This window comes from Sturnus vulgaris, chromosome Z (assembly GCF_052056855.1).
Source record: "Sturnus vulgaris isolate bStuVul1 chromosome Z, bStuVul1.hap1, whole genome shotgun sequence".
NCBI lineage: Eukaryota > Metazoa > Chordata > Aves > Passeriformes > Sturnidae > Sturnus > Sturnus vulgaris.
In genome coordinates, this window is record NC_142283.1 from 30174464 (window position 1) to 30187721 (window position 13258).

The 13258-nt window shown below is 35.5% G+C and overlaps 1 protein-coding gene across 2 annotated transcripts in view; it reads left to right on the forward strand.

Moving 5' to 3' along the window:
• RASA1 (RAS p21 protein activator 1) overlaps positions 1-13258 on the forward strand; it is a 55882-nt gene that overhangs the window by 22463 nt on the left and 20161 nt on the right. For both annotated transcript variants that reach the window (XR_015799238.1, XM_014892685.2), the window contains exons 5-11: positions 560-677; positions 1543-1574; positions 3896-3948; positions 4573-4723; positions 7716-7794; positions 10665-10785; positions 12836-12992. Coding sequence is in view for 1 of the 2 variants with exons in the window: in XM_014892685.2 (XP_014748171.2) it covers positions 560-677; positions 1543-1574; positions 3896-3948; positions 4573-4723; positions 7716-7794; positions 10665-10785; positions 12836-12992 (711 nt within the window). In the remaining variant the exon portion in view is untranslated. The remainder of the gene's footprint in view (positions 1-559; positions 678-1542; positions 1575-3895; positions 3949-4572; positions 4724-7715; positions 7795-10664; positions 10786-12835; positions 12993-13258) is intronic.

Genomic DNA, 13258 nt, shown 5'->3' on the forward strand with positions numbered 1-13258 from the left:
TTTCCGTGTTTTATTCTGTGGTTCTCTGATTCTGAAGGTTAATGCTTCTTATGCTTGTAGCTAATTGCATGGCATCTCTGGTAACTGCTCTGTATTCTCTTTGCATCACTTGTCTTCATATGTGAGAACATAATGAATAGGTATTCCACAACTTACATTATGCAAGGTAATTTTTCAATGAAAGGAATATTATTTTCTTACAGACTACTAAGGGTTATTTTACTTTTGTTTCATGTTTGATGTCTCTTGATAAAAGAACTATTACTGTATTTTAATGTTGTTGTGTTATTTTTGTTTTATACATTAGCATACTTTGAAATTGACAGCACTGAAGTATATATTAGATACTAAACATTATTAAGTATGAAAACTTGTATATAGTAGCCACTTAACTGTGAGGAAAAAAATACACATGTGCTTGGAATATCAATTCCCGCATTTTTTACAAGTAGGTCTTCCCAAATATTTTATGGAAATTATACTCAAGAATTCATTGTGTTCCTTAAACTTTATATTATGATTGTATCTCTGATTTAAATCTTGCTGTTACTGTCTTCAGTTTCCTTAAAGGAGACATGTTTATTGTCCATAACGAATTGGAAGATGGCTGGATGTGGGTTACAAACCTACGGACGGATGAACAAGGTCTTATTGTGGAAGACCTGGTAGAAGAAGTGGTAAGTAATTTTTGTATTCAGAGTTCTTAAATGGGATTTTTTGATAAAATAGTATTGAACTAGTGACATTGAATTGCCTGTTTTCTAATTATGTACTTTTCTAAACCTAGTAAATTAATGTAATAGTTTCCAAAATACTCAAACAAACCTTTAAGCCTAGTTTTTTATCAAAGAATATTTACTCATGTATTGTCCAAAGATAAGTACAAATGAATCGTACTGTAAATTTACTAGGCATTTCCCTAAAATCTTCTATCCTGGTGAAGAATCATTAAATTGCATTTCTTTCTTTTAATTGCCATGAAATGTTCACTAACCCAACAGAATGTAATTTTGCATTGTGGTAGGCCTTTCTCTTTATTCAGGGATGACATTTGGGTTAAAAATTTATTGGTGAGAAGCAAAAAAGGAAAAAACATAGATTTTTTGTAGTATCTTCTTACACAGTACATATGTTTTGCTAATTGCAATGTTACTTGAGAAGCTTCTCATAGATTACCGGTGTCAGGATGTGAATAGCTAAACTGAAGTGGCAGTACTAGACTGTTAATCTGTAAACTGATAGGTCAGTGGTAATTTAACCTTAGGAAGACTGAGAAGGTTGAAACTTTTTAAAAAGTTACCACCTCTAAAGGACTTGGATCATGACTGAAGTAATCATCAGAAATAACATTTTTGTTGAATTTTAACTTAATGAATGAAGAGGAAAATTTTTCATAGATCTGCAGTAAGTCCTTTAGTTAAAACATGCCTCAGATTTCTAAATGTCATTTTTTTTTCTACAGAAGGTCTTAACTTACAACATTGTTTTTTGGAAATTGAGTTGTGCTGTTGTCATTTACTTGATATGTTAATTTTCTCGTAGGGAAGAGAAGAAGATCCTCATGAAGGCAAAATGTAAGGATTTTTGTTTTGTTGTTTAAAAGCAATCATAACTATTTGTAAACTTCCACTATGAGATTTCTAAGTTTTTGTGAAAGTGACCAAAGAGATTTATTTTTTAATCACAAGACTTCTTTATATACTAGCTGCTGCAGATGCAGGGATAATTAACATGAAAAAAATCCAGTAATAGGTATATCTGTTACTAATGTGTATTGCAGTGCTGAAATCTTAGATGAAGACATGTATGATCACTTTCAGCCAAAATATGCACCACAGGAGTATTTCTTCAACACAGTTGTCTTGGAGATAACAACTCTAAATACTGTACCAAAGTACTATTAGAACAGTATCTCTAATTGCCTCGTGGGTGGGGGCATTGATCTTCTGGAGGGTAGGAGGGCTCTGCACAGGACTCTGGAGCGGCTGGGCCAGTGAGGCCAGTGGTATGAGATCCCACAAGGCCAGGTGATGATTTCTGTCCTTGGGTCACAACACCTGCAGTGCTACAGGCTGGGGCAGTGGCTGGAAAGCTGCTCAGCAGAAAGGACCTGAGGTGCTGGTCAACGTCGGCTGAATATGAGCCAGTGTGGGCCCAGGGGACCAAGAAGAAGTCCTGACTTGCATCAGTAATAGTGTGGCCAGCAAGACTAGGGCAGTGAACGTCCCCGTGAACTTAGGACTGGTGAGGCCACACCTTGAGTTCTAGGTTCAGTTTTGGGCTCTCACTGCAAGAAGGACTTTGAGGTGCTGCAGTGAGTCCAGGGAAGGGAAATGGAGCTGGGGAAGGGTCTGGAGTACAAGTCTGATAAGGAGTGATTGAGGGAGCTGGTGAGTCTCAGCCTGGAGAAAAGGAGGCTCAGGGAGAATCTCGCCACTCCCTACAGATGCCTGAAAGGAGGTTGTAGCCAGAAGAGATCTCTTCTCCCAGGTAAAAGTGATAGGACAAGAGGAAACTTGCTCAGGTTGCACTCAGGGAAGATTAGATATTAAGATTATTAAGATTGGATGTTAGGGAATATGCCTTCACTGGAAGGGTTACCAAGCCCTGGAACGGGCTGCCCAGTGCAGTGGTAGAATTACCATCTCTGAAGACATTTAGAAGGTGTGTAAATGTGGCATCTAGGGACATGGTTTAGTGGAGGATTTGGCAGTGCTTTGATTGGATGTGATAATCTTAAAGGTGTTTTCTAACCCAAAGGCTTCTGTGATCCTACAATTCTGTGATTCTTATAACAGAGTTTAAAGAGCAAGTCACATGACTGTAAGTTTCCTTCTATTTGCTTAAATACTTCAAAAACTTTTAGAAATTGAATGCAACTTGGAATCAACAGTGTGTTGATATGCCAGTCTGTTGATAGATGACATCCACAAGTGAAGATGAGTGGCAGATAGTTGTGAAAAATGTCTAGTGCCCTGATGACTTAATCTGATGTCTTCATTTGTCATATTTGTGCTTGCTGTCCATGAGGCTGGTTGCAGAAGGAGGCATTTCAGTGGTCTATTTGGTTTACTGTGTTCTGCTAATCAATTTGGCTATATGGATGTCTTCAAATGTGGAAATTTTGTATTTGGAAAGTAGCTTGTAGGAGATGCATGAAGCTTTGATTCTGTCTTTTAGCAGTTGTTTACCTTTCAGAGGAATCCATAATTTAATATCTGAAGGTAGGATAGTAAGCAAGTTAGAAATTGGGGTCTTTTCTGATCGATAAAAGCACCATATCTTTCGCTTTCCTTTAAATACAAATTACTAAGTTGTAGGATGTCAAGCTTTTCTGAATAGTGGTAAGTATCAGGTGGAGACTAGACAGAGGCTGTGAACTTTTGTGGGGTACTGCTCTGACACAAGACTCTGGGAAAGTACAAGGTGTAAGATGAAAGCAGTTTGTATTCATTAATCTAACAAAGCTAGATTTTATTTCCACAGCTCTGGCAAATTTGAGTTTGAGGTTTTCTGTATGTGTTTAACTTCTTGTTTGAGCTTTAGGTTTCATGATTCTAGTGCATTGCTGTATGCCTTCAAATAATGCCTATCAAATTATCTACTTTTCAGACAATTCATCTCAATTTCTAAACACAATTGCATTTGAACATCAGCTCCAAGTGTTGGATATTTTTATTGAAAGTAATTAATTTATATACCTACTAGTGTTAGTCTTTTCATGCTGTTAGTAAAAGAATCATTAAGTAGCATAGACATTGATTGTCTCATCTGTATATATTGGGTCTTTTAAAATAAAGATTAATTCATAGGTGCCAGAGCCTTGGATGTCACCACAATCAAAAAAGAGAGCTGCTAGTCTTGCTTTCTAATTTTTCTCTTCATCTTTGTTAAGATGGTTCCATGGGAAGATCTCCAAACAAGAAGCTTACAATTTGCTGATGACAGGTATGTGTATTTTTGATGTAGAATACAGTGATAGTGAAATGGCACAAAGTGATCCTGTTAATAATAGTGTGGCAAAAACTTCCTTATATGTATGAAAATATGAGTGTGTTAGATTCCCCTTTGGATGCTACTTCAGTAGAACACTACAATGGAAGAAAACTTTCATGGCTATCAGAGCTGAGTATATTCTTAAGTAAAGTTAATTTAATAAGTTTTTATTTAATTAATTTTTATATTATTATACATGGAGTCAATTATTTCACTTTCATAAAGCAAATACTTATTTAAATGGAAACAGCACTTCTGACCCATATTGTTTAATATCCTATTTTAAATACTGGAATACAGATTGTGTTATTTTGAAAATGTTACCAAAATTTTTTGTATGCTGTTTTAAGAGTTGTGGCAAAGATATGGCTAGGTTGCAGGCTACAGCTGAGACATTTTTTGTTAATCTTGGTGGTTTAGTATTAGTTCTTCTAGTCTGAGATAACTACTGGAATTTACCTTTATAGGCTTTGTATTTCTTCAGGTGTGCAGTTCTTCCTAGTTTATGTAGAAATAGATTTAGTAAGAGTCTTTATATATCACTAAGAAAATAACACTATTATGATGTCTTTTCAGTTGGTCAGGTGTGCAGTTTTCTTGTAAGGCCTTCAGATAATACCCCTGGTGATTATTCACTTTATTTCCGGACCAGTGAAAATATTCAGCGTTTTAAAATATGTCCAACATCAAACAATCAATTTATGATGGGAGGCAGATACTATAATAGGTGAGTTCTTATGGCAAAAGGAACTGTGCATATGTTATGCTTGCATAACTTGCTCCTGATAATTATTTACTACTATGATTTTAAGACTGTAATTTCCCTTATACAAAACATTTTCCCTAATTTCCTTAGTAGTTACATCTAACTGAGCAAATTCTTAAAGCTTAAGTAGCGTAAGTGTAATTTGTTTCTCTTGAAGTATTTGTGCTGCTTCTGCCAACCAGTTGATTCACTCTGTAAATTGTGGTTTGAATGGATCATGTGGAACCATAAACTGTGTATCTGTAATTAAGAGATTACTCTATTTGAAACAGCCTGGAAGCTTCTCCATGTATTTTTGTATGTTTGAAAAGGGGAAAATAAAAACGCTAATTTCATCTGAGGTAATCAATAGAGTTTTCAAATAATAGAAGTAGGTATTTACAAGAAAGGGGAAAAACACCTTCATTGTTGGAAAAAGTTACTAAATTGTATTGAAATAAGTACGTGGTACTTGGAACAGAAATACCAATCAGTTCATTTAGAGTAAACAAACTTGAGATGCATTTCTTTTGCCATTGGTGCAAAAATACAGAAATTTGTACAAAGGGAAAGAAATAATGAGGTGTGCTTCCCCTTTTGTAGGAAAAGCTATCAGTACAACTCCATCTTTGATAGCGTTTTTTTAGAATTGTATCCGGAAGACTTTTAAATAGTGAAAACTCACTTTCCTCCTTAAACAGAGGTCACTGCCTGCCTTAAAACAATCAGCATTTTTCCAGTTCTGTTCACCTAGAACCAGGGCATTCTTACCCCAATAGAGAATTTCTGTCACTTCCAGCTTAGCTTCTGAGTGGATAAAGATTCAGCAGTCTGAGAAAATGTCAAGGTCTCCTCAAGTTCAGTGGATTTTCTCATATGATTTCACTTGCATGATGCTGTGAGGCTAAGCAGTAGAATCCTTATGAACCTATGCCCATTTCATGCCCAGGCTCTTGAATACCTTCTTCATTTAATCAGTCTGGCCTCCAGCCATCCTCACTGAAAACTAGGCTAGCTGCAGGATCAACCTTTCATGAAGGTAAATATTGATTTCTAGTTGCATGGTTTATTAGGAGGATGATAAGCCAGGAGCCCCCCACCCTTGGCGATGTCAAATTATCATCAAGTTAGAGGAACTCTTATTAGTCTCAAATGGGTTTGTAGCATTAAATAATATACTTTCAGAAGTACATTGTTTCAGAATTTCAGAAGTTCATTGTTTCAGAAATACATTGTTATTGCTTCGGATTACTTTATAATTCAGTGTTGGATTCACTTGAGGTATAGATTACGTTTGTCTGAAAGATTTTATGCAGCTGAACAGAAAACAAGATTTTAAGGTTAAGTAGCAATAAATTAGAACAAAGTGCTTTAAGAATTTTTTTTTAGTATTTTGGTACGTAGTTTGGAGAAATCTTCCTCGGTGTGAAAGAAAATCTTTGTTGTATGTTGGGGAGAATTATCACTACACTCGTAAGCTCACATTCAGTTCAGCTTACTATGTATATCAGATTGGTAAATTTGCTGGAAGTTGAAACATATAGTAAAGAATGCAGCCCTTAGGTGCTCCATCAAGGCTTGACTTCCTAGTCTGTATGTTACTGTAAATACAGGAGGAGTTTTTAAATACAACTGAATTTATTCTTCAGCCCGTTATAAAATTGCAGAAATTTTGCAAGCACCTGCTTCTTATCTTGAGGAACACCTAATGGCATTTTTAATCAAGAAAGGGGATGGTGCACTGAAGGTTACTGATTTGATGAGTGAGAAAATTCATACAATGCTTTTTTATTGATTAAAAAATGTTGGTAGTAGCTATTCAACCCGTGAAATGCCATGACTGATATCATTAGTTTTTTGTAGTGTGACAATCGAAATTCTTATGTAGAAAACAGCATATGCAGACAGCATCTCAGTAGAAGTTGAAATTACTCGATTTCATTAAAACAGAAAGAAACATTAATCATATTTCATATACCTGAAAAATTAAAATATTTGTGAGAAGGTCATTTTATCAAGTTTGCACCAGTTCATAGCTTCAGAATGAAACAGAAAAGCCAACCAAGATGCCTTCATATAGCTTTTTTTAGAAGTTTTTGAGACTCGAGGTATCAGCTATTGTTACTGTGTTGCACACATGCCTTATTTGTATCTGTGCACACACAGCTGAATATGCATGAACTGAGAAGACACACTGAGTATATTTTACCTACTTAATTACTTAGCTATTTTTCTAGATTGATATTTAACATATAAATTATTAATTTCTGTTGTTGTTCTATTGTAGTGCTGTTCTTTATTACTGCGTAAATTTCAGTAATGCAAGAATAAATTAGAGCAATTTTTAATGCCTTGAATTTCATCTTGTATCTGTCAGTGCTTCTCTTCTGAGCCTTCCAAGTGCAATTGCAGTCTGAATCTGGTGACTAGAATGAATGCTTCCTTGTATAGGAGTGTTACTGACATGAGTATTTAATATGATAGCTCAGTGATGTCCAATCATAATCTGTATAAGCTCTGCTACAAACCTTTTCTGTTTTCTGTTCCTGTCCTGCTCGAAGGAGATTGCACTTCACTCAGAGTATGCCCCATTCCACTTAGCTAATTACCGTAGGACATACTGGGAAAATTATTGCCAATGAAATAGCAATTTTCAGTCTGGTTGGAAAGTGGTAATGCACATGTAATTCCTGAATGTGGAAAATGCAGTGTCCTCTTTTAACACTTTAAGCAAGTTATTAAAATATTTTGCAGAATTTAGGATTTATACATTCTGAATACAGTTTTTGTGAACTTTCTTGACTTCAGTATATTAGTAAATATTCATTCTTGTAAATAAGATTATGATGATTAACACTTTATTTTATTAAAACCTTGAGGGAAAGTTTAATGCGGTTTTATGGAAAAACAGATTCTCAAACACTGGAAAATTCATTTGTTTAACATTTCAATATTCTTTTTCTTACTGGAACAGTATTGCTGACATCATTGAGCACTACAGAAAAGAGCAGATTGTTGAAGGATATTACTTAAAAGATCCTGTTCCAATGCAGGTAGGATTTAATCTCTGAGCCTTTGATGTTGAAGTCACAGACTGAATCATTATCAAATCAATTTATGAACTAAAATACAGCAGAGATACTAGTGGTAGTTAAACAGCATCATCACCAGTAGTCAGTCATCAACAATTTCAGTGTTTTCAGTTCATCTGTTTCTTTTGTTTTATCCTCAAATACATACACATACTGAAGACTGGCTTGTAGTCAACAGAAAGTATGGTAAGTTCTGTCTGTGCTGTGAGGTGTTCAACCTCTGCTTTGTGTCCCTAGCTCTGTTCCTGGGCTCATGCTTTGATTTAGTCCCATTTTAAGGGGAACCAGTCTTAGCTTCTCTCTTCTGTGTCTGGGGTTTTTATCCTGTCACAAGAAACCTATACACACTGAAAAGCTTCAGGGGTGATTGCAGGGCTGCAGCATTTGTTCTGAAGTGCACTTGCCCCATAGCAAAAGTTGATTCTAAGAAATCACCACTAATAAGCACACCACATACTTTACCTTTTCATGAGCTTAGAGCTAGTTAGAAAGTTTACATACCTATTTTTTAATTTTTCTGTTCCAAGCTTTCCTGTTTCAGTGGAAATGAGAAATTTACTCTTCCTCTCCTCCCTAAAAGAGAGTTGCAGTCAATTTATACCCCTCTGTGAGATCTTTCATATTAATATGAGAGCATTTCCTCTGTTCACCAAGCTAATCACACAGAAGCGGATCCTGTCTCTTTGTGGTGTTTACATAGTTGCCTTCCTGCTACCAGTTTTGGTGTGAGTTCATCTTTCTTGAACATGTACCAGAACAATTTAGAGTAGTACCATGTTATGCATAATTCCCTTTCCTTCTGGAAAGCACTTAATGAATATACATGTAATTATCTGTGGTAGGTTGACCCTGGTGAGCTGCTAAGAAGCCACACCTTTGTTTGCGCACTCCCTATTCCTGTGGAATGGGGCAAAAGCAAAAAAAAACCTTCTGGGTTGAGAATACTGTTTTAAAAGCAAAGGAAGGGGTGCTGCAAAGGCAGTCACTCAGCACCTCTCGCAACTAGACTGATGCCCAGCTGCTCTGTGAGACCTCCCTGTGCCCGCCCACACACTTACTGCTGCTCTTGATGCTACATGACAGCAATTGATCACAGGGATATTCCCTATCATCTGTCCTGGCTGTCTCTGCTCCCAGCATCTTGTCCACCAAGCCACCACACTGAGGAAGGGGGCCGAGTGGGAAATGGAGAAAGTCTTGAGGCTGTGCAGGTATTAATCAACAGAACACTGATGTGTTACCAATACCGTTCCAGTCACAAAACCAAAACAGCACCTTAGGAGCCGCAGTGACAGAAGTTAAGTTCATCATTGTGAGACCATTCTGTTGGCATAGCCAACAGTATCACAGCCCAGTCCTCCAGTGAGTTCATGTGTCATTTTCTCTAAGTATTGGTGTAACTCCTGTGTTGCACTAGGAGATGGATACATGGTTATTGCAGTCTTTCCTATACTGCTAATTGTATTGTGTCATTGGTGCTTCCCCATTGTTTCCTGCTTTTAAACTTGCTCAGTAATGTGATTGGGTCAGAAAGCAGATAGGAATTCTGAGACTGCTCCTTGGAAAACTTCATTAGTAGCTTTCTTCATGCTCCATTATTCCTCTTTAATCATGGCAGTATGTCTTCATTTTAGCTTTTCATATATGCAATAAACTCTGCATTGACTAATTTTCCATGTGAGGGTACTTCAGATTCTTTTAACCTAGCCAGATACATTTGTGACTTTATTTAAAAACTTAAGTGCAGTTAATATGCAGCTTTATGTTACCTCCCTTCCACATAGCACTATGCTCCGTGTTTTAGAGTGGGAAAAAGAATTCAGAAGTTTTGCATCATTTTAAGGTCAATCTTAAGGAATTCCTGTGTCTAATATAATATTTACTTTAAATTTGTCACTAGATCTCATTTTGTGCACTACTCCTTGTATATTTATGTTACATTATCTTTACTGATAATTACGTTAATGACGTTATGTCCCATTATAATTTCATAACATATGGATATAGCTTCCATTGTAGGTCCTGTAATTCCTGTTACTATTACCAAATTATTCTTCATCTTTCTGTTTTTGTTTTGATCAAAACTATAATTCTTGCAGATATATGCACAGGAAGAAAAGTAGAATATTACGTAAGAACCAGTTCATATGTCTCTTTAACTCAGTGATGCCCTTACTACTTTATAGTCTTGCTTTTATTGTTTTTTTTTTCATGGCTAAAGAACTTTTGTTGATCAGCTTACTTAGTAAGGTCAGACCTGGCTTGAATTTTGATCATATTTATTACTTGCATTTCTAGATACTACCATTTTTGTGTGAATTTATCTTATTTCTGTTTCCCATTTCTGCTTTCTTCTGTTGAGTTCTGCTCAGTTACAACATGTGAGTTCTAATGTGCAACTTTGAGATGATTTTAATTATGATCTGCACCATTTTTGTTGCTTCAGAGTTTATCCATGATTACTCAGACCTGTCAGCTTTGGTAGAAGACAGAAGCTAGATAAACCTTCAAAGACTGGCATAAATTTTAACACATGTGAAATCACAGTGAAAGATCACGTTTTTTGTTTTTACATTAAAAAGACTTATTTTATCAAAGTTGGTCTGTATTGAAAACTCGTATTTTCTTTCAGTTTTGGACATAGGGAAAGTGTTATAGTACATTTCTAGCAAATGTATTGTATGAAAAATGAATGCTTTAGTAAAATGCGAGAGAGACCAGTAGTAAGTTGGTACCATTCAGTAAGACGATCCTGATCTCAGCTTCACAGGATGCATTTTTTTAATGGCAATTTCTGAGCTTAAAGTATGTTTTTCTGATATGTTTTCTAGCACCAAGAACAAGTCCTTAATGATACAGTGGATGGAAAAGAAATCTACAATACAATTCGTCGGAAAACAAAGGATGCTTTTTATAAAAATATTATTAAAAAAGGTTATCTTCTGAAAAAAAGTGAGTTACGTTTGCCTCTGTTGTTTTTTAAAGGGAGAGAAAAAGCAGATACGGATCCTAGAATCATACAGTATCTTAAATTGGAAGGGAGTCATAAAGATCATGCTCCTTGAAGGTCCACCGAAAACTAAACGACATGACTAAGAGCATGATCTAGATGCTCCTTAAACCCTGACAGGCTGTGAGCATTTCCTGCATACCCTGTTCCTAGGACCAGCCACTTCCTCAGTGAAGAACTTTTTCGTAAGGTCTAATCTGAGCTTTCCCTGATTCAACTTCTTTCCATTTCCACGTTGCCTAATGTTGGTCACCAGAGAGCAGAGATCAGCACCTCCTAGCTGAATTTAGTGAGTTCAGTGGTACTAGAAAGAACGAAATTGAAGTAGGCAAAAGGGTCTACAAAGTGTATAAGGAGTAAAGATCTCTTTCCTTAAGTAGTAGATGAATAGAAAAATGTAATGCATGAAATTCCATGCAGTGTGATAATTTTGGTTGGCAGTTCTGAAAAAATCAACACAGCACAAAACCCAGGCATCCTTTTCAAAGGTAGCCTTCAAAATCATTAAATATATTTTCATTAAATGTTTGTGCTTAATATGGAACTCACTAAGTTCTAATTGATAGAGGTTTGAGCGAGCTAGAATAGTGTAAATCTACATTCACTGCAGAGAACAGCTGGTTTAATTTTGATTATTCCAAGTCAGGTTGTTTGTTTTCAGTCTTAAATATAAAATGCACAGTCTGCCATACAAAGGATATAGTGACTTTTTGTGATTCTAATGCTGACACAGCATAACATAAAATAAGCACATTAAAAGCTTGACTTATTTCAGTGTAATCTTTGGTATTACTCTGAAGAATTTCCATTGAACAAGTCTTTGAAGTTTTGAGGAACCTAGTCCCTTGCAGAGTGTTGTATTTCTACTTTTTGCAAAAATCAGCATTCATGAACACAGAAAAAAGATATCAATATAAAAATTTTTGCAAATTATAAAAAGGATAAGTTACAGGTGATATTCTGGATAGTGACCAAATGCAAGAAAAAAGGTAAGAGTTTACATGTAGCCTAATAAAAGAGACATTAAAAAACCCTAAACCACCCCAAATGATACCTTCTGAACAGAACAAGGGAAGCATCTCATTTGTTGAGAAGGCTTATTCTGAGAGGTATAGAGAGCTGTCACAGTGTAAGGAATGAAATAAGAATGACTTGGAAAAATTAAGCTAAAAGGGGCAAATTGGAGTACTCTTGTAGGAGATGCACATAGTGTGTATATGGAATAAATACAATAAAATCACTCTAGGAGTCACAGTATAATAAATGAGTGTTACATTTGTATTTTGATAACAATGTTGCTAATAGCTTATTGAGGACCCAGTGGATTTATGACTATTAAAATTTAAAATAAAGGCTGAAAGTTTTTTCTAAATAGTACTCTGATTTAAGCATTTATTTGTTTGAGAATGCTCATAATCGATTGTAATTCAAAGAACCTTTCTCTGCAGCAAGTGGAACCAGCCAAATTCTTACATACGGTTGTGCTTGTAGGTTGATTCTGATTTAAATTTGAATATAAAATACTTATATTTCTGTTCTTCAGCTATATGTTTTAAGGTATTGTAATGCAATCTATTAAACATTGGTCAGAGTTTAGGGATAATATTTTAATGTCAAGAGTCCAGTTATTTAAAAAGGTCTAATGAATGGGGTCCACACTGTCACTATTGGCAATCTCTGTAGATACAGGTGTAACACTGAGAGGAGCTCACTGTTGCGGCAGCTTGTATGCACTTGGATAATACTGTTGAAAGCACTGAAAATGTTTGAAGAGCCTTTTGCAACTCTGCCTGCATTTATGAAGAGGATTTGGTTTTAGTCACATGTTGTATAAAACTGAATGTGTATACTGATATTAAAACTCAAGCATTATCTGTAGATTGTTCTTCTCTTTGGAATTGGACAGAAACTTTACTGCCTTCTCCTGTTTCCTTAATTTACAAAATTTACGTGTTGTTTTAGTATTGTAACGATTGCTTGATTCTTGTACAGGTAAAGGAAAGAGATGGAAAAACTTATACTTTATATTAGAGGGAAATGATGCCCAGCTTATTTATTTCGAAAGTGAAAAACGAGCCACAAAACCCAAAGGACTAATAGACCTCAGCGTGTGTTCTGTCTATGGAGTACATGACAGTTTATTTGGCAGGTAGGACATTGGCTTTTTTTAATCCTATTGCACCAAGAGTTAATATGATAAAGAATTTTTTAAAATTTTTAAAGTTCTACGTTATTTTGATATTTGAAAGGTAACTTGGTTGGAAGTTTGTAGGTGCTTTTCTATTTAAAAACAAGTACTTTGCAGTATACTAGTTCATATAAGTAAACATTCTCAGAGATTGTTTTTGCACAATTACTATACTCAGAGTTACTTACACATCAAATCTTATTTACTGTAATATTTTGATATTCAAA